At 48.0% G+C, this 21,549-nt stretch overlaps 1 protein-coding gene across 4 annotated transcripts in view; it reads right to left on the bottom strand.

Annotated features, from left to right (window-relative positions):
• Positions 1-21,549, bottom strand: part of FAN1 (FANCD2 and FANCI associated nuclease 1) — a 208,452-nt gene that overhangs the window by 15,871 nt on the left and 171,032 nt on the right. For all 4 annotated transcript variants that reach the window (XM_085644089.1, XM_085644090.1, XM_085644091.1 and 1 more), the window contains one exon: positions 18,325-18,519. In XM_085644089.1, coding sequence (XP_085500215.1) covers positions 18,325-18,519 — 195 coding nt within the window. The remainder of the gene's footprint in view (positions 1-18,324; positions 18,520-21,549) is intronic.

Raw genomic sequence — 21,549 nt, 5'->3', positions numbered from 1 at the left:
CTCTGGCACCCGGGAAGAAGCCGGGGCCAGATGGGCTCCCTGCAGAGTTCTTTAAGACATATGCGGACACGCTTGTGCCCCACCTGCATGAGCTCTTTACCTCAGCAATCGAGGGCTCTGCGCTCCCGCCTTCTCTATACAACGCAAATCTGGTCTCTCTGCTGAAGCCAGGGCAGTAGCTCACATTCCTGAGTTCCTACAGACACCTAACAATCTTAAATACCGATTATAAAATATTGGCAAAAATGCTGGCCAACAGGCTGGTACCAAACACCCCTACATTGGTCCATACGGATCAGAATGGATTTGTCCCGGCTCCCAGTACCTCCCTTATCCTCCGGTGCTATTTTTTTTTTTTTTTTAAACCGTTTATTACAGAATCCAGAAGATATACAACGATGGGCCTACAACCTTCAGGCCGGCCGCTAGCAAACAGAAAGAGCATATAATACAAACAGTAGTACACACGCTGCGGCAGAAGAGAGATCACAGGAGTTGAAAGAAGCGTTGGCAGCCACACCATCCGGACCCCACACAACGGTTTCATTTTTATATAAATAACGAAGAAACAAGTCCACAAGGCAACCCACAATCGGAAACAATAGCATGTGCTCCCCTGGGGGGGACCCTACCGATCCACAGGAATATCAAGGGGGGGGGATAGGTCGGGACGGAGACAAAGTGAACTCAATGCCCAGAACCAGGAAGACAAGCAGGCTAAGGAGACGGGGCCGGTGACGGATCAGGCATCAGCGGCGGGGTACAGATTCCCCCACGGTAGGCGTTCCAGGGGCCCCACACTTTCACCCATTTCCCAGGCTTACCTCTCGCAACATACACCACCTTTTCCCGAAACATACACCAATCCATGTTGTCCTTCCACGCCGAGACAGTTGGTGACCTCTGGGAACCCCACAATTGCGCAATATCACGCTTGGCCACCATATATCCCAGAGTCACCCACCACGTCTGCGGCACTGAGTAGTCGGTTGGCTCCCACACATTCAGGAGACATCTCCTCGCCTCGGGCAGCAGCGGCACATGCGTAACTGCCTGCAAAACCTCGTGCACACCACGCCAGAATCGCGCCACCTCCGGGCATTCCCACAAAATATGGAGAAAGGTCCCCAAAGAACCACACCCACGCTTACACAACCCGTCCACAGCATAGCCCATACGCATCAGACTCGGCCCCGTAACATAGACCCTATGGAGTATCTTGAGCTGGACGAAGCGAAGGCGAGCCGGTATGGCCACCTCTTTCGGGGAGGCCACCGCAGACACCCAGTCCTCGTCATCCAGCTCCAATCCATCAGCCCCCCACGCCTCACGAAGGCCAGTCAGCAGTCCCGAGCGATCATTGATGAGTTTTTTGTAAATTAATGAAATCGTGCCGTCCGGTACATGCCCATCTAGCACTCTATCTTCCAGAGGGGAGTACTCCGGGGTGGAGGCAACGTCCGGGAATACGGAGCACAACGCATGACGGATCTGCATATATCGAAAGTACTCCCTGTCCTGCAACTGGAATTCCGTCTGCAGCACATCGAACGTTTTGAATCCCCCCCTCGTCCAGAGATCGCCCACCCTGCTGATGCCTATCATGTCCCACTTCTCAAAGCCCTTCGAGGTCCACAGGGAGCCCAGCCGCTCAGATGCGTATAGTGGCGTCGCCCGGGTCAAACGATCCTTCCACCCCATCGCCAAGTTAGCCGCGTGCCACACTCGCACCATGACCCGCGTGGGGCCCGTCAGACGTGCGTCGAGCGAGCTAGAATAAAGCGCCCGATTATAGTCGCCGCCCGGCAGTAACATTTTATCCATCTCAAAGGCCGGGTTTAGAGCGGGCCCGTAAAGGCCGTGATTTATCGCAGCCAGCTGGGAGGCCCAGTAATATCGCTTGATGTCTGGGAGGGCAACCCCCCCGTCGTACCACGGGAGCGTCAGCTTCGCCAGGGCGATACGCGGTCTACCCTCCCAGAACAGGCGGCGCTGCAAACTCTCCACCTCGCGAAAGTAGCGCGCCGGGACAACGTCCATTGTGTTCTGTAAGGCGTACAGGAAACGTGGCAGCGACATCATCTTAAACAATGCCGCCCGGCCGAGCGGCGAGAGCGGCAAGCGCCTCCAACGCGCGACATCATCCTTCAGGCGCTGGAGGGGGGGAAGCAAGTTCTGTTTATACCGGGTCTCCGCGTCCAGGGTAATGAAGATACCCAGGTACCGAAATCCCCGCGGGGCAATCTGGATATGACAACCCCTCGGAAGGATAGGAGCCTCCCCAGAGAGGACATACACACAAGATTTAGCCCAATTGATGACTAGGCCGGAGTTGAGGCCAAATGAGTGCAATACATCAACCAGTACTATCAGCGATTTACGCGGGGAAGCCAGGTACAAAAGAATATCATCAACGTAAAGAGATACGCGGTCCTCATACTCGGGGGTCCATCGGAGACCACGGATAGAAGGATGCCACCGCAGCCACTCCGCCAGGGGCTCCAAGGCAAGCGCGAAGAGGAGCGGCGATAACGGGCAGCCCTGCCGCGTGCTCCTGCCCAGCTCAAACGGAGCCGACACTCTACCGTTCACAGCCACCTGCGCCAGCGGTCCGGAATACAACAATTTCACCCAACCGATGAATCCCGGGCCAAACCCAAACTTCGCCAGCGTCGCCCAAATATATGGCCACTCAAGTGTGTCAAACGCCATAGTGGCGTCCAGGGACGCCAAAATGGCCGGCTCCCGTATGAACGGGACACGCGCGAGCACCCCATGCAAGCGCCGCAGGTTGAGCGCAGTGTTGCGATGAGGGATAAAACCGGACTGATCCTGGTGAATCAGATCGCACACCACGCCAACCAGCCGATTGGCCAACACCTTGGCGAGAATTTTGGGTTCCGCATTCAGCAGCGAAATGGGCCTGTAGGACGTGACCCGGTCCCGCGGCCTCCCCTCCTTGTGAATAACCACGATAGTAGCCAGACGCTGGTCTAGCGGGAGGGAACCCGCCGAACGGGCCGCGAGGAACATAGCACGGAGATGCGGCGCCAGCGTATCCGGTCGCAGCTTGTACAATTCGATAGGAAGACCATTAGGACCCATGGCCTTGCCGGAAGCGACCGAACGTATGGCGAGGGCAATTTCCTCAGATGTTGGGGCGGCGTCCAACGACACTCTGTCCTCCTCCGAAAGGGAAGGCAGCGCGATATCCCTGAGCAGGGCATGGGAATCCTCTTCCGAGCGGGAGGACACCGGGGAATACACCCCACGGAAATATTCAGCGAAGCAATCAACAATTTCTCCCGGTTCAGTGACACACACACCATCCAGTTTCTCAATCGACGGGACAACTCGACTCGCTCTCTCCTTTTTATCCAGCCACGCAATCAATTTCCCAGCCTTATCACCCACATCATACAGTCTCCCCTGTTGCTCTCTACTGAGGCCCCTGGCCGCCTCCGTGACGAGGGCCTTATAGGCCGCCTGCTTGAGTCGGAGAACATGTAATTTGTCATCCGTCACCCCCCATTCTAGATCACCCTCCAACTCGGTTATCTCAGTTTCAACACGGGTCACCTCCTCCCGCTCGCGCTTCCGGGAATGGGAAATAAGGGACAGGGCCTCCCCCCGGAGTACCGTCTTGAACGCCTCCCACAGAGAGACCGCCGATGACACAGACCCCACATTATCGTCAAAATATCGCTTAAGGGATTTAACCAACTCTGCGCGAATGGTGGGGTCACGCAGGTACCAGGGATTAATCGGGACCACCCTACCCTCCCCCCTCGGGAGAATGTCGAAGTGCAACAGGAGCGGGGAGTGGTCCGAAATACCCCGCGCCAAATGGCGCACCTCCCCGATCCTCCCCGCATGCGCCGCCGGCACCAGGACATAATCTAGCCTTGAGAGACTGCCATGGGCCCCGGAATGAAAGGTGTACTGTTTCTGTGTAGGGTATTTCAAACGCCAACAATCCACCAGCCCCAAGGTATCCAAGAGGCCAGACAACCACGCTTGGGCACGGGGGAGATCCCTAGGGGGGTGACGGTCCTCAATTCCGGAAACCACAGCGTTAAAATCCCCCCCAACCACTAGAATCCCCTCCGGAAGGCCAAGGAGGAGGCGCCCCAGATCCGCAAAAGTAGTCGTTTGCAACCCTGGCGGGACATAGACAGAAACAAAAACAATCAATCTGCCCTCCATTCTACCCACCAGAACCGTGTAACGTCCCCTGTCATCATGGAGCACCTCATCAACTTCCAACGGGAGCGAGGTTTTAGCCACAATGCCCACACCCCTTGAACCAGACGTGAAGCCCGAATGGGCCAGAAGGCGGTAGCCCCGTCTATTCATAGCACGAAAGGAGTTGCCAATGAGGTGTGTCTCCTGCAGAAAAACTATATCAGGTGAAATTCGTTTCAGGAACTGCAGGACCACACCCCGTTTTATCCTGTCCCCCAGTCCATTAACATTCCAGGACAAAAGACTCAGTCCCCTACCCCCCATCATAGCCGAAAGCGATCAACCGTCCCCCCGAGAGCACTTTAGGAATAGCACAACAATACTTTTGCCTTGTGGTACAAATGAACAATACCCCACCCCAACCCAACCGCCCCAACAAAACTCCCCCCTCCCTGCACCCCTGCATGAGCCCAGACAGCCCCCCCAACTTGCAGTGTGCCTGTCGCCCCTATATAATTGGAACTAGTTAGACCCCCTAGAGGAGGAAAGAGTACCCCCTCAAGACCCCGCACCGCCTCCAAAGGAGGGAAGACGAATACAACAAACAAAAGACCCTAAGCTTGGCCGAAAGTGGCAGCATCATCCGGAGTGAGCCCCGGCATCAGTACCTCAGACCCGGTCCGGTGGGCAGTCTCCTCCCGCAGCCCCCCCCCCCCGCTCTCCCGATCATGACCCCCAGACAAAGTGTCCAGCCAGTCCCCGGCCGTTTCAGGACGGTCAAAAAAGTGAGTGCGACCATCCACCTCCACCCGCAGCCTGGCCGGGAAGAGCATGGCATATTTTAAGTTCATGCCTCGAAGCCGCCGCTTGACGCCCAGGAAACTCAGTCTCTGCTTCTGGACCGCTTGGGTGAAGTCAGGATAAAAGTTCACCTCCATGTTCTCCAGCTTAATCGGCCCTTGCAGTCTGGAAGCTTGCAAAATCGCATCCCTGTCCCGAAAGTTAAAGATACGGGCAATAAGAGGCCGCGGAGGGGCTCCAACCTTCGGTCTGCCCCCGGGAACTCTATGGGCCCTCTCCACGGCAAAGAATTTACTCAGTCCTCGAGGCTGGAGATGGGTAGTGATCAGGTCCTCCACAAAGAGATCCGCCGCCGACTCCTCCCGTCCCTCGGGCACTCCGATGATGCGGATATTATTCCTCCGGGCCCGGCTCTCGGAGTCCTCCAGGCGCCGATCCATGAGCGCACTCGCCTGACGGAGCCGGTGCACCTCCGTTTGAAGGGCCGCCACCTCAGTCGTGAGGCCCGACGCGGTGTGAGCCAAAGAATCGACCCGGTCGTTAGTCTTGGAGAGATCAGCTCTCACAAGGTTGACATCAATGAGGACCGCGTCGATTTTGTGCGCTAAAGTGTCGAACTGCTGGCCCACCGAGGCCTTCATTTCAGCAATGGCGCTCATGACGTCTTGCAGAGACAGATCCGTGGGCAAATCCGGGGCATCCGGGGGGCACTCAGAGGACTTGTGCGATCCGCCGGGAGACCCCTTCGGGAGGGTGTAGCGGTCCATGATGTTGGCCTGATGTGCGGCGCCACGCCGGGTTGACTTGGCCTTAACCGATCCCCATCCTGCTTCCTGGCCATCGTCGCGGGTCTCACACCCGCACCAGCCACGCAGTGGAGAGCAAGCAATCAAGGCCACGAGCTCCGGGGGGCCACCCCAGGACGGCAGAGCGGGCCGCAGCAGGCAGGCAGGGTCTCCCAGCGAGGCCACCCCAACACAAAGAGCGCCGTGATCCCACTTGCGAAAACGGCAAGGGGGCGCGAAAGTGAAAGTGAAAGTGTGGGGTACGCGACTCGCCAGGCCCAGCCCGCCGTTGTTGTTCACTTTGCCACTGGGTCGCCCCCAAACGCGAATCCGGGGTCAGGAGAGAAGTAGGCCGCAAACTTCAATCGGTGCTCACTCCGGCACCCGAGGTCCGATTCGAAAACGGGAAACGGGTACCAGCTCGGCTCAGGCTCACCGACACAGTCCCCTCAACCGATGCAGGATGAAGACAGGATAAACGTAGGAGGTTGCGGAGGTCCTCGGGAGCCTCGCACCTACGCGGCCATCTTGGTTGCGCGCTAGGCTCCTCCCTCCTCCGGTGCTATTTTTGAAGTACCTGAGTATGCCCCAACCGAGTGGCCGTGCTCAGGTTGCCCTGTTATAGGACCTTGAGGTGGCATTTGATTCTCCTGAAAGCGCCTCTTTGTTTGCCGCCTTAGCTAAATTTGGCATAGGACCTTTCATCATAGGGCTAGTCCAGCTGTTATATAGACGCCCAACTATCCGAGTCAAAACCGGCCCCTATATTTCGGAGACCATAGCGGAGGAGCCTTTGGCTGCAACCGTTCGGGCCCGGGTGGACACGGGGATTCCTCTGGGGGATGGCACCCATACATATCCTTGTATGCAGATGACATACTGCTGTATGTCAGAAACCTACACGCAATCCCCCCACATTGGATCAGTTATTGTCAGAATTTGCTGTAGTGTCGGGCCTGCGCATGAATGCCTCGAACTCAATATTTTTCCCTTTTACAGTGAACACCCCAAACCCAAGCTACTCGCTGAGCAGGTAGCATGGTGTGTTGGCACTTTCAGTTACCTAGGGGTACAGATTTACCGCAATAAAGCAGACCTACTCGATGGCAACGTTACAAGGGTGGTGACTGCCATCCGATCCCAGATCTCCTTCTGGAGGACTCTGCCACTATCCATCTGAGGCAGAATTGCACTTGCTAAGATGGTGATCCTGCCTTGGCTCCTATACTGTTTTACGAACCTGCCCCTTTATCTATCACCTGCCCTTTTTTGGTAAGTTGGAAAAAGTAGTTAGAGACTTCATTTGGGGGCAACCAGACATAGGGTCTCCATTAGGAAACTCAACTTCCGTGTCGGGCAGGGCAGTCTTGCTGTCCCCAACCTTGAGCCCTATTTTCTTTAGCCGCGCAGGTGTGGTGGATTGCCAAATGGTTGGCCTCTCATTATCTTGGGGACACGGACACTCCTCTCCCTCCCTTGTCACGCCCCGCCCTCCTGCACCTGTTCCATGCGTGCGTGTGACCCAAACACATGTACTCCCTGCTACTTTCGGTAGTTGACAGGTGTTTTCTCAAGTGTATGTTCATTATCCGTGCCATAAAGCCCTATGCCCCCTCTTTACCCCTACAGGGAAGCCCCAGGTGCCCGCGTGTTACCACAGCTGTGGAGTTGCGAGGCTGGGACACAGTTGGCATTCAGGACATCGGGGACTTGTTCGGAGACGGAACTCTGATCCCCCATGCCGAGCTGGTAGAAGGGTAGGGCGTTAATCTCGGGAGTTTCTTCCTGCACTGCTCACTTATAGTTTCACTATCTTCCAAGTGGGGTGAGCTAGCCACAGAGCCTCCTTGGCATCATACGATCCAATATCTATATATCATGGGAGATGGGGTCCACCTGGTCAGATGGTTCGCAGCATCACTTCGCCAACATACTGCAATCTCTTTAGACTCGCTACAGGTGCACTGGGAAGAGGACCTGGGGCGTGCCTTTACCAAATCAGAATGGACGGCTGTCCTGGAGGGCCCCTCCCGCGTACCTCGTAACCAGCGTTTCTGTCAAATACAGTTCTTCATACTTCAGCGAGCATACCTCACCCCGGCCAAAATCAATAGATACTTCTGCCGTACTGACTGAGCTTGCCCCAGGTGTTACACAGCCGATGTAGACATTTTGCATATGCTATGGTAGTGTTCGAAACTGGCCACATACTAGAGTGCAGTAGCCAATACCCTATCGCATTGCACAGAGTGAGAGATACCTTTCAGCTGGGAGGCCTACATCCTTCACCTGTTTGGGAGGGGGAGGAAGCATAGAGCCACTTCATGCTTTCTTGGCTTGGGCTTAGCTGTCGCCAAGCGCATAATCACTAAACACTGGAAGGTGTCGGAGGCCCCACAGGCAGCGGCGTGGCGCCGATCCCTGCTCAAGTGGGCCAAGGCAAAGAGCGTTGCCCTGCGCAGAGAGGATCTGTTGGGATACGCAAGTTCCCCCTGGCCATGGAATGGGAGACCATCCTATCAGAGCTGCTGCAGACAGATGAATCAATAGGGGGTTCCTCGCCAGGGAGAGTCAACACCACAGAGGCGGGGTTGCGGGAGGATGAGCCATCCTGATTACACCCCAATAAAGGTATAGACGCGACAATTTTGTTTTCTTTTGTGTCGCCTCTGGGGCTTATCACCACGCATCAGAGCCATGTTGGACATGATACGTGTAAGAGGGCGGGTGTGGGATGGGAAGAGTCTAGCAGCGTTTCACTTACAGTTGTCCCCTTTCCCTCCTTCATATTGCTTTGTACTCATAAGGTTAGTACCCACCTCCACAGTTCAGGTTTGCAAGGCAACACAAACAGAGAACATGTAAGTTTTGCTTAACATGAAATGTATATGCCATAGAAGGACTCAGTGAGAAACCTCTTGCTTGCACAAACAGTATTTCTGTATCTGATAACATGCATCGTATTATTGGTTACGCACTGAAGCATATAATGGAAATGTAATGAATATACAAGTCATGTCTAAAGGCAATGTCTCTGTTAAATACCACCTAATAGCTAGTGCCAGGTTTAAACGTGGCATATCCAGGTACCCACTTCAGAATACTTTCAAAACCTACAGAAGATCAGAAGAGGACTGGACTTGCTGTCTGTGACCTGAGAGGAGCCCTGGAGGACTGAACCTGGTCCCTCTTGTAGCCAGGACAAAGAAGTGAACAATAAAGGTCAGGTGGCTTACCTCTTGTAAGGCTACAGGAAGACAAGGTGCCAGAGGCCTTTTCTTGGAAGTACCCACCTGACCATTGGAAACTGGACCCAGGTTGGCCCCTGCTGCTGGCCTCCGTTTGACACCCTGTGAGTTTCTCAAGTGCCTCGCCTGAGGTCCTGGGAGACTTATGAAGTGTACTCCTGGGTGGATTAGGACTTAAAAGACTAAGTTGAAGATAAAATCTTTGACCAGAGCAAACCTGTTTGGTGTATCTGACTCTTTTTGCATCGTGGTCACCCTCAAATTGCCCGAAGGTCATGGTCTCGGACCATTGACAAACAGGCACTTTGTGCTTTTAGGTGCTATTTCTACTTAAAACTTTAAAAGTACATATCTCCAGTTTCCCTTATTGGATTTTAGAAATTTTGGGGTCTTTTTGCTTATAGACCTTTACTCAAGTTTTCTAATTCAGTTTGGAATTTTTGTTGTTTTGCTTTGTGGCTTTATTACAGTTTTGGTATTGCATAAATGCCCTGTGCCATAGCAACCAGGGGGAAGAGCTCAACTTAGTTTAGTGACTTTGAGGGTTCCCCCTAACAAACGTTGCGATTATTCCTTGATGTGGTAATCACCCACCCCAAATAATAATCCAATTTCATACAGCCACCCAGACAGACCTAACGCTCAAGGCAATAGTGGTTTGTGAACGTGTGCACAGATGCCCACATAGCAGTCTGGCATATATCCAGGATAGGCACTCAATATACCAGAGCAGTAGTAGGAATGAGCCCTCAACCCTTCAGGTGGTGGCTTCTTAGCTCACACGCTGTCAATGTTTGAGCAGAGGACTATCCACGTACCTTGATCCTCTCTAATCCTGAGAAGCCCACAAAAACAGGATCGTCCACCATCAGATGGTCCCTGGTAAAATTAATGTAGCGCACAGGAGCTCTTCTGACAGCCGAACAATGGAGTCTCTCCTCCTTCTATACTGCCCCCTATAGGGTGAGTGTGTGTCGTAAAGGACACACAAAAGTGGTTTTGTTATTTGGTCGCTGGAGGGGGCTACTAAGCTGCATGCTGACCTTGATGTCCTAAACATCGTCTTTAGGAACAGCAGCCTCAGTAATGAAATGGCTGTAAAGGTTGTTATGCTGGTAGCAGGGTTCGAAGATTCACTTAAACACTCCACTAAAGGGATGAAACTGTTTGAGAAATTACCTAGATGGGATGGACAGCTCCAGGGAACAAACTCAGTTTGCTTTTTTACCAAAGAGGCAAGAGCTATCTAATGCATATCCATTAATGCTTAAAAATCCCCAGAGAAACCCACAGACCTAATCCAGGCATGGAACCTAACCACCACACTCATAACCATTGCCCAATCCAAGCAATCAGTTGTGTCCACGCCAGACTGAATAACATATATTGCCACAAACCGGCCACCTTATGCGGGTTGGTCAAAAGTAGAAGTACTAGCACTACAGGTCCTGATGAAAGCTGCACCACCTCATACGAGGGTTATAGGCTGAAACATGTTGAACTATCCTGGTGACACTCCCCAGCAGGTTTAAACCGGTCTGCAGTGTCTTGCTTTTTATTCCTGACCCTGGGACGCATGAATAAAGGTATAGGCGTACCTTGGAGTAACTTTTAACTATCAACTTACGCACTACTTATCTCTCCACCTGAGCTCATTAAAGGGTATTTATCATAGCTCTTAAAATTTCTGGTGTGCTCCTACCTCTCAGTGAGGGGGTTGTAGCAAGTGCCGTCACTAGGTATTATGGTGCGAGGAGATTCCGGATGATGAAGCATGCCACCTATGACGGTTGATGGAAATCGTCCGTTAAAAGGAATACTCCATCTCAGCTAGGTTATTTTGTTTGAAACGTTTTTCTCACTTTTTTGTCTAAATTCAGGTGTTCTGCTGTGTTTTATTGGCCAAATTACGCCCATTGGTTCTCTGGAACTTCTGGCAGGACTTGGCCTACTGTATCCCACAAAGCAAAGCTGTAGCGACCCAAGAGGCACCTGGTGTTGACCGAATGTAGAGCACTGCTGGCAGAAGAGAACATGTGCTTGCCAAATTTTGCCAATCGTTTGGGCTAACAGTTAGGAGGGGTTGTAGAAAAGGTTTTAGGGTTCTGACTTCTGGTGAAAACTCTCCAGCATAGGGTAATGAATCAGGATCACCCGGTGCAAGCCTGTGGTGACAAGCTACCTGCCTAATGACTGGAGGCCCAGAACATATGCCCAACCGGGTATTTGTAAGAGTCTTGTTGAATCGTCAGAGTGGAGAATCTGTCAGGATGTTAGTCATTACTTCAATGGTAGGGAGTTGCAGGTCAAGAACCGCCACAGCCTGTCATGTCACCATTGCAAAAAAAGCACTATCTTCTGTTTCAGGATCAGGAGGAGAAACAAGTCCTTTATTTGGGTAGGTGTCTTAACCACTGGCATCCAGCAATCGGTGAATCAATTGTTCTCATCATACTGTGGGACACATTTGTCTCCTTTATCACAGTTATTACTGCCAGATTCAAGTGGGGTCAGAACGTGGTCACAGTCAAGTTTGAGATGAGGCCAGCTTTAATTCGGAAACACTATAGGTAGCTGATCATTTTCCGGTGTTGGCATCAACATCAATTTCAAGGGAATAGCACAGCGAGTGGAACTGGAACCTTAGTCAGTGCTGAAACCTGTGTGGAGGCAGGTTGAAGAGGCACAAATGGCACTGAAAGTGAACCTCCTGGCAGGACCCCAAATGGGGGTCTTTGAGGACCCTGGAGCCCTCAGGGGACCTAGGGACCTGGACGCATGACAAATATGCGTAGCATAGCTTCCCTAATGGCTTCTCATTTGTTGCAACATTGCTAATGGACCAAGAAAATTGGGTTGGATAAGTCAAAGCGAGATCCGGGGGCACTCGGATGCCCTTGTGCTCGCTCTAGAGTTTCAGAGTGATGCGAAGTGGCTGATTTCGGCTTTGACTTCTTTTGCCTTTTCTTTGACTTACCCAAAAACTTTGGATACAACGAGATCTGCTGCACGAACGACTTCGGGAAGGGAACCTTCCTTTCCACTTCAACCAGTCGCAGCACAAAGTATTTTGATGTTTGGCAGTTTTGTCTCCATGCCCATTACAGCCTTAGGATATATCTTCAAGGTGCAGTGGACACAGGCCCTGTAGTTTTGTTTCAACTCCAGGCCCCACAGGCATACTTCGTGGGGGTCTGTCACAGAAATTTGTTTGCAACAATCCCTATTAGGCTTAAACTCCATTGTTTTGGGAAGTGACATATTTCCCTTGAACACTGGTACAAAAGAGAGTTTGGGGAAAAAACAGATCTTAGGATCCATGTCTGAAGTCACAAAAAGAATGGAAATGACATTGGTGTGCCTGATTAACGCTTTTATCATCATGCATGCAGTAGTATTGCTTTTGAGTTTTCGGATCCAGTCTTGGGGAATATTTACAAAGTGAGGAATCTGTGGTTGGAAGTGTATTGCTACCTTTCTTTTCTCCTGTAAATTAATCCTTAAAGCCAACAAGTCCTCTCTGGTGTACTGCAAATGGGCACTTTAATTCCCGCCTGGGTGGGACAGGTGTAGACGGGTTTGCTTTTGGTGCACCCACAGTGCAGACGTGCTGCTCTTCTGAATATATATGCTGCCAGTGAGTGGTACATACTGGTCAAAGACTAGAGTGCTGACAGCACACCCTGCATGATGAGAGAAGTTCAAATGAACTGGGTTCAAGTGCAGAGGGTAATTTAAAGCTTTCTTGATTCTTACGCCCAGCTCCGTGCACAGCAACATTTTATGGATTCACCCAGATAGTACTCTTAATAAATTTTAACACAACCAGTCACAATCGTTCCTTCGTACACTTTCTGATGACCCAAGCAATGTAGGGTGTGTTAGCCTACTTCCACTCTGACAGTCTAGAAATCTCCATCAAGAATTAAGAAGACAGTTATCCAAGAACATTTGTAATTTTTCTGAAATTTTTAAAATACACAAAATATAGGTAAAAGCTAAAAAGTCCAACCAAGAGTGCATTCTTACTGGTTGTTTCCACTGCTGTGGTGCTTTTTAAGAAATGTTTTCTCTCTTTTCCAAACAATTTAGCATTTGTGCATTTGCAAAAGGAGGCTAAAGACATAGGTAAGTTGAGAGAAAGTGACAACATTTTAGAACAATTTTAAAATCAGCCATTTTAACTATTTCTCCTGGCAATCTAAAAGGGGAGTAAGGAGTACCTTTAACCAATTGATTTATTTGGATAAATAGTATAAGAAATATGTAGAATTTCCTTATTTTGCAACAGTCCTGGGACTGTACTCCTAAAACCACACAGTTTTGGGTGAAAATACATTGATTAAAATAACAGCCAGAAGCATTGATTACACATACATGGAGCCAGCACCATCATGCACACCTGTACCTGTCAGGCATCCCCATGTATAGAGATTTCAGGTAAAAATGATAAGCATCTTAAATCCCATGGACCTGTCCCAGTAAAACGGAGGCAAAAGAGAAAGCTTTTTAGAGGAATCTGGACAAGGATGATAAAGATATATAACACAGCCATAGTTTGTAAAAGGGTGCCGATCATTTAAACAATATGAATTTGCAAGTTTCCTCTAAGGCTAAGGCTAGAAATATTTCTGAAATCGACCATGTCTACTGAGCACTGGTGGTAACCCCAAACCCACTGCAAATCTAGAAATGCCTGAACACATATATGGGCAGACTCTTTAGTATTGACAGGTCTTTGCATGAGAAAGGCTAAAGAAAAAGGTGGTAGTTTAGGATATTTTCCAAGCGTTGTGTGAACTTACATTTTCTACCTTACCCCTGACAAACCAATAAAAGTGAGGGGTGGACTGCCACTCATTGTTAAATTGCTAAAGGTGTGCAAAAGGTTTGCTGTTTGTTTTCTGGTTGTCCTTTGTGAGGTGTCCATGGAGTTAACAATATTGCAAAGTTGTGTTGAATAGAAAGACATGGAGCAGCATGATGGAGATTGTTTTGGAAGTGAACTCCTTGAGAAGAGGTATTTAATAGAAAATGCCTCCTTGTGAGATGTCATTCTAATCCAGGATGGTGAATGATATGTGTCTTCAACTCTGTTACAGGCCTTGCCTATAGGAGACACAGTGTTTCTATTCAACCACATGTGGTTCCTCTTCAAATTCATTTGTATAACAAATAATCTGAAGGGCACTGAAACTTTGCACATCACTAAAAGGATAGATAAACAAGGCTAGCAGAAAGGTGCAGGAAATAGGCGATGTAGCTCTCTTCATTAAATGTCTTAATCAAATCAAAACTTTATTCTGGCCTTCTCTACCTAAAGAGAACAAGGTTCTTCCACCATTAGATTCACAAGCATAGCCTTTGCTGTGAGCAGGAGCAGAAGATGATGAACTCAATTTTAAACTTTGTATGTTGCAGCCGATGGTGGAGTTTCAGTACTCATGCACTCCCTGGTGTCCAAATGTCAAACAAGTTACTTGCCTTCAGTAACCTTCTTTCTGATGGGTGCTCCAATGAACTGTAGATTTTTCACCTTGTGACTCCAGATGCCAAACTAGATGCTGAAACTCTTGAAATAGGTTCTGCGTGGCAGTAGGTTACTCGGTCCTTTCTCTGGACATTACAACACAGAGCCACATAAAGGCATACCCCGTGCGGGTATTTTCTTTATTTCTTTCTGAGCCTCCAGAAACGGAATGAAGCTGACAGATTTAATTTCAACTGCTGTTGTGTGAATCGATCTTACAACCTTAGTAATTCTCAAAAGTCTACTTCACAAAACGAGTAGGTAGGTGGTAGTGAGGAATCTGGGGTTAGCTAGAGTATCTACGAAGAGTGTTATCATAAGCAAGTCATTTATTATTCTACTTCTAACGGCAAATTCTTCACCGCAATAATCAATACCAAAGCAACGTCCCCCGCATGGAGATGGGTCTGAGGAGTGGAGATTTACACTTTGAAGTCCTTCAGTGCCAAGCAGGCAAAATGGTCCTGTCCGAAGACTGCAGTGTGAATTGAGGCACGAGTGCCTGGTTCAGTTATAGACAAAAGGCCATCTGATTGTCTAACGAATGTCAAAAACTGAAATTTCTCATCCAGAGCCGTAGTCAAAAATGGCCTCCATTCTTTGGAAATACTGCTGCCAAGGCAGAGAAACAGTTGGGAAACTCTCATCAACTTGAAGATTTGCTTTAGCAATGACATACCACAACACTGGACAAGTTCTTGCAGAAGACATTCTGGGTCCAAAGTCGGAGACAGGGAAATTTCTGGAACCGGCGCCACAGATGCAGAGGCTGCACAGGTGAAGGAACAATGCGGCAGAGTTGAGGCCTGGCTGGCGCCAGAGCACGTTGACTTTGTCTGGGGTCCACTGGTACTGGGAAAGGCCCCGTAGACTATGGGCATGGTAGGGGTACTAGAATGACCCAGAACCATTTTGAGAATCTGCAGAATGGCCTCTTTAAAGGCTTCCATTAGCTGTTGACTATGGCACAGAGAGCTCTGGCCCATTAGTTCTAGATTCGGTATTAGGTACAAGTCTGACGTTGGAGTTGGGTTTTTCCAACGATGTGTGAATTTTCTTCACAGTGAGATTGCCTGAACATAAAATAGCATTGCCTAAGTTTCCTTTCTTTCTTCTTAAGACTTGTCTCTCAACTTCATCTGAGATTTTACCTGAGAGTTGACGCAACGGATCTTGCTTCTTGTGCTCAACAAAGTAAAGCTTGGCATTTTCTGCCTTATGGTCTTTTTGAGTCATCAAGGAGCATGTTTTGAAGCTATTTGGTGAAGAGGCAACAGAAACATAAGTCAAGTGGGTCCTTCACTGATTTCTTCTTTCAGCACCCATGACACAGTTTAATTCTTCAGTGGGCAATATCACTGTACACTTCCAAAATGTGCAATTTGGACATTGGTAGGAGTGGAGCTCTAGATCTGCATCTACAGGTGACGAAAATGAGAAACTGACATTAGCGAGCAGCTGTTATGCATTTATGCAGCTCTGTGTCGTCATGTCTGAAGGCAGCTTGGAGTCATGACAGAGGCTCATACCATCACCTGTCATCACCCAGGATCTGTTGCTAAGCTTCCAGATCCAGTGAAGTGCCTGGGCAGAATAACAGGGTATTAAATCTGCGGTCAGAAGTATCAATCAGAATGCAAGTATGAGGATGCAAAATAGGATTCTAGAGTTGACTGGAAGCCACTGTAAAGAGTGGAGGACGGCAGAAATGTGACCAAATTTAGTTTGCCTCATAATTTTGTATTTTTGGGCAATCCGTTAAAGAACTTGCCTAGCGAAGCAAGAAACAAGTTGAAGCTTTATTTAATCTTCGAACTATTAATTACCCAAGAAATTGTGGTCAGTGCATGGGCCTCAAGGAAGTGCTGGAGCTTTTCAATCAGATGAACATAAGTAAAGTGGATGCTCATTGCAATAAGAGGTTTTCTAAGGATGACATTAAGTCAAAAGAGAATCTCAAAGTCTTAACCAAAATAACTGCACGGATCACTACTCTATCTATCCAGACCTTTCATAATGTGGGTTGAATTTCTGGAGTATGTGGCCAGACGCAATTTTGCTGGTATTTAAAACCTGTCAGTTAAATTGAATTTATGATTGAATAAGATTGGCTCTGAAGTTCTTCAAAATCATCAGAGATATTTCTCAGAGGTGAATAATTCAGTATTTTAATGCATATATAAAAAGTGGGAGAACTGGATCTCCCATAACAATGTGGGGGTTATTTTCTTATTGCTTACACGTTCTGACATCATAACTCAGTTAGTTAGAAAATAACATCACAATATGAAATTACGATCTTTCTTAAAACACTTTTATACCTTAATCATTATAATTTTATTTTTGGCTCTTGTTATAGTGCACAACTCGTCCTTGACAGAACATCTCTGCGCTCTTCAGACAGGAGATGAGAGAGTATGTAGAGAGCAGCTAGTTAGAACAGTCACTTCTTACTGCTACTTTGTAATAAACTGTGTTTGTAATCATTGCTGTAAATGGGACTTTATAACTGTTAAGATGTAGTCCTTCAATGATAAAATGTCACTGTTTTTGCGAAGAATTGTAAAGATTGCAAATAAAAGATGGAGAACAGAAAGGAGATGACAAGGAAGAGGTCAAAGTAGAATGTCAACATTATCAGAAGATTCACTGGAGCAAAAAATGTGTAAAAGTAAAATGTCAAAAGAAGCAAAAATGAATGAATGAAAAAATTAAAAAGGAGGACAAGTATGAAAATAATTTGTTACATGAATTTTATGTGTTGTTTGGCAACAGTCAGTGTGATGGTGATATGTCTGCAACTTTCAACAGTGAGCAACGACAGATTAACAGTATTGTGTTATATATTACATCATATTACATCACACAGAAACCAAAGCGAGTGGTAAGCTTACTGAGTGAAGACACAGAGAATGATATGATAGCTGAAAAAAGTGTTCACCATGGAATATATTAGATACAGCCATTCAGCTTCCACTTAAAACAAAATAGTTACTACACTGTTTTACTATACTATATGAAACACATTGCTTTACATTCAAGGTCTATAGAAGACTCAATATTCTTTCACAATTCCTATTTTGCTGTCAAACTGATACGGAGACAGGGCCGGACTGGCCGTAGCGGGCACCGGGCGTTTCCCCGGTGGCCGTCAGGGTGGGGGCCGGTTTTAGACCCTTGGGGGGGCGTTCCTGCACAGTGAACACATTATTGCCTATATGTTGCAGTAGCGGCTGCTACCGGGCAGTAGTGGTGCGGTGGGAAGGGAGTGGGCTTAAAAGGAAAACAAAATGGGGAAAAGTAAAAAGAAAAAAAGATTCACTTACCATCATGTCGACTGCCTCTCCTACGTCCTCTTCCGTCGACGAAGCAGGAAGCACCCAGGCTCCTGGCTCCCCTAGCCAATCACGACGCTGCCTTACAGCACTGGTGTGACTGGTCTGAGCACCGTGGTTCGGCGCTCAGAGGGGGACTTGAGGCTGGGCATGTTCTCCACCCAGGCTGTACAACACAGCCCGGTGGAGAGCATGCCAAGTGAGCATGACTGTTTTGCCGGGTGAAGACAGATGGCCAAATAGTCATGTGCACTTAAGAGAGTGCCACCACTCCACCCCTGCTCTGCGGGAAGCACAGCTGTCAAGGCCGGCATCTTTACATAGCCAATAATGAAAAATTAAATGATAACATTGTTATTATCATTTTATTTTTGGGAGGAGCCGCCCCGGATATCTTGTCGAACATTCTATTTAAGATATGAAAAGACCGAATGATGTACCTGAGCTTGCTCTAGGGAAGTAAACCGTTCCCAGCTGACTAGTGCTGCAGCTTTGCCCTCCTGAGTCTTCCAGACGTCAGCAATCATTTGTTTCAGGGTCTCTGTGCACGCTTCCTCAATTAGCTTTATCCGAGTCTCCACAGCATTCCTCCTGTTCTCAAAGAAGCTGTCAGTGTACAGATCTAGAGGGAACGCCTGATGGGAAATACATACATGTGTTAGAGGTACATTGTTTAACTATGACTGTAAATGGTTTAGTAACAAGCACTGTGTGATATGTTATAGAAATGAAAGTTAAATATTACAGTCTATCTATCATAAAGCCTGCGGTTAACTGGAAATTTCTCACTTAAGATATTTACTTTTGTCAAGTAAGTACTTGTGATAGAACCCTAACACTTACAAACATTATTCTATTTGGAGACCCAAAATTGGTCCATGTAAAATTCTCATTTGCAGCAGGATTTACATTGTTTGATGTGAGGCATGTGCATAGTGACGTAAACAGCTTGCTGATCTAAGACTGATTGCTGCCTTACAGCAAAGTGCTGTTTTACTGACATTAAAATCAGAAAGGGGGGGTGGGGAGGAGTTTGCACGTGTGTGATACAGCCATGACTACAAATATACATATAATAATGACAAGAAGTCGTGTATCCTATCTGGCATAGTTTTGTTGTTCCACAGCTCTACCTTATGAAAGGTTGAGGTAGTGCTGCCAGGTTTTGTATCTATTACCTGTAGGCTGAAAACAATTCAATGAAAAAGCACTTAACTCTAAACTATTTTACCGGCTAGTTCTACTGATAACATTTGAAGTAACTAACGACTGTTTGAAGTACATGTCATATCCACCAGCACTGCAAGGTGAGACTTGAGTAGCGACGAAAAATAAAATAAATAAGAAGCAGTATTGTAGAACAGCTAAACAAGATTTGTCATCAAAATATGAATCAGAATGGACTCAATGTTCTCACGCAACTGGAAAAAGTGCATTTTGGGTAAAAGTTTGTCCATGTTGTACCTGTGATGTGTAAAAACATAAACTATTCTAATGTGGCCTCACTTCAGAAGAATGCATTCAGATTTCTGAAGTAAAAGAATTAACAACTCATATCAGAACAACCAGGGAACATTAGCCAGACAAAGTATGTTTGCTATGTATTTATTTAACTCAAGGCTTCAACTCGGGGAAACTTCTACTGCAGGTAGCTGCTGCATCCTAATGGAATAAATACAGGTAGTACAGAAACTGACAAATTAGCCTTGTTCTTGGGCAAAAACGTATTGTAGTAGATTAAGAACAAGTTACTTACCTTCAGTAACACCTTATCTGGTAGAGGCTCTATCTAGCCGCAGATTCCTTTACCTTAGAAGATTCCCCAGGCGTCGGATTGGCTCCAGTAACGTTTGGTGAGCCGTATCCTTGCGTGCTGGTAGGAGGCATTGTTTGGCTCTATGTGGTGTCATCCGCGCCAGAAGTGACATGGGCAATAACTATATGGGCACCATTTCAGTGCCCTATCATTATAATTCTGCAACTTTGCACACCAGAAGCACGTAGCCATAAGGAAGAGTGACCAGTGGAGTACAAAGCTAGTGTCCTTAAAGGATAATTCCCTTACACTATAATCCATTCACAGAGCGAGGAGGATGGAAGGTTAGGTAAGGAATCTGCAACTAGATCGAGTCTCTACCAGAAAAGGCATTACCAAATGTAAGTAATTGTTTCTAGACAGATTCCGTACCTTAGGAAAGATGCCCAAGCAATACCTCCCCAGAGGTGCGACTGCGATACGGATTAAGACAAAAAAATTCCTGTAGGACTGAAAGGGCAAAGTGATCGTCAAGCCTAACTGTCCAAGCAGCAGTGCATTGTAAACATGTGCAACAAAGCCCAAGTTGCTGCCTGACGGATATACACAACAGAAACTACGCGCGTTAACAGTGGTCGCAGCCTTGGGTCTGGTAGAGTGAGCACGCAAACCCACACGAGGTTGCTTTTTGGCCAATGCATAGCAGATTTTGATGCAGAACACTATACATTGTGAGATGTTCTGCTTCTGCACCGCCTTACCTTTCTTGTCCTGACATACCACACGAAGAGTTGATTATCCACCTGGAACAACAACAACACTCTTTTTGGGTCCAGTCGGTGGAGTCTTTCCTCTTCTTTACAGGGGTGAGGCAGAGCGTAAAAGGTTGCCAGAGTGATGTACTGGCCTACATGGAAGAGAGTTACTACAGTCGGTAAAAAGGATGCTCAAGTTCGAAGGACCAGCTTGTCTGGGTAGAAGGTAAAGTATGGAGGTTAGATTGGCAAATAGTGCTTGTAACTTAGTGACCCTCCGGGCAGATGTCACCACTAGGAAGGCCGTTTTTAAGCTGAGAATCCTGAGTGGACAGTTGTGGAGCAGCTCAAAAGGAGCACAAATCAGAAATGTAAGAACCAAGTAGAGGTCACACTCATGCATAATAAGGGGTGCTGTTGGGAACATATGCTGGAGACCTTTCAGGAACTTGTTTGTAGCTAAAACAAGTGGTGGCCAAGAAGTGGTCATGTTTGTCAGTGGTACCTGGCATTTAGATGTGCTAGCTCGGGGAAGTTCGAGCTAGGCCCACCATGTATTGCGACACTGTGTTGGTTCAGCTAACGGTTGCTCAGCACTTTGCTTCTGCAGGGGCGTATCTTAGTCAGAATCATGTACAATAGAGGATTTGAAAAGAGATGGCTGACCTGGAAATCTCAGAAATGCTGAAATGGAAGAAAGATAACCTTTAAAGTGCCCAAAGCTAATTCAGTAGTCTCAGGCACATTGGACGGACACCCTCCCCGAGAACTAAGCCCCTCGAATCGCTGGCTACCAGACTTCTTAGAGACTCTGGGAATAATGACAAATAAAATGAAAAACGAATACCTAAAAATCCATTACAAAAAAATAAAATGGTAAAAGACTCTTTAGCACTGGCAGAGTAATCGGATAGAAATAATCATTTATAAAGGAAAGGACAAGTAAAGGGAGATTCCACACCTTACAAACATCTCGCAGGCATAAGACTGGATCTGAAACCTCCTGTGTGCGAATAGGTAGCATTGTGCGGCTACGTACCGACATCTTCCACTCCGGAGGTGATGAGCGGAGGGACATGTAACCCCACCTATGCGAACTGACATCAGTTGCTTTCTTAGGCTGTCCGCGTCCTCAGACGCAGAGCCTATCGTCA

Source organism: Triturus cristatus, chromosome 3_1, assembly GCF_964204655.1.
Source record: "Triturus cristatus chromosome 3_1, aTriCri1.1, whole genome shotgun sequence".
Classification (NCBI taxonomy): Eukaryota; Metazoa; Chordata; class Amphibia; order Caudata; family Salamandridae; genus Triturus; species Triturus cristatus.
The sequence above is the reverse complement of the archived record's forward strand: the minus strand, read 5'-3'. Positions and strand labels throughout refer to the sequence as shown.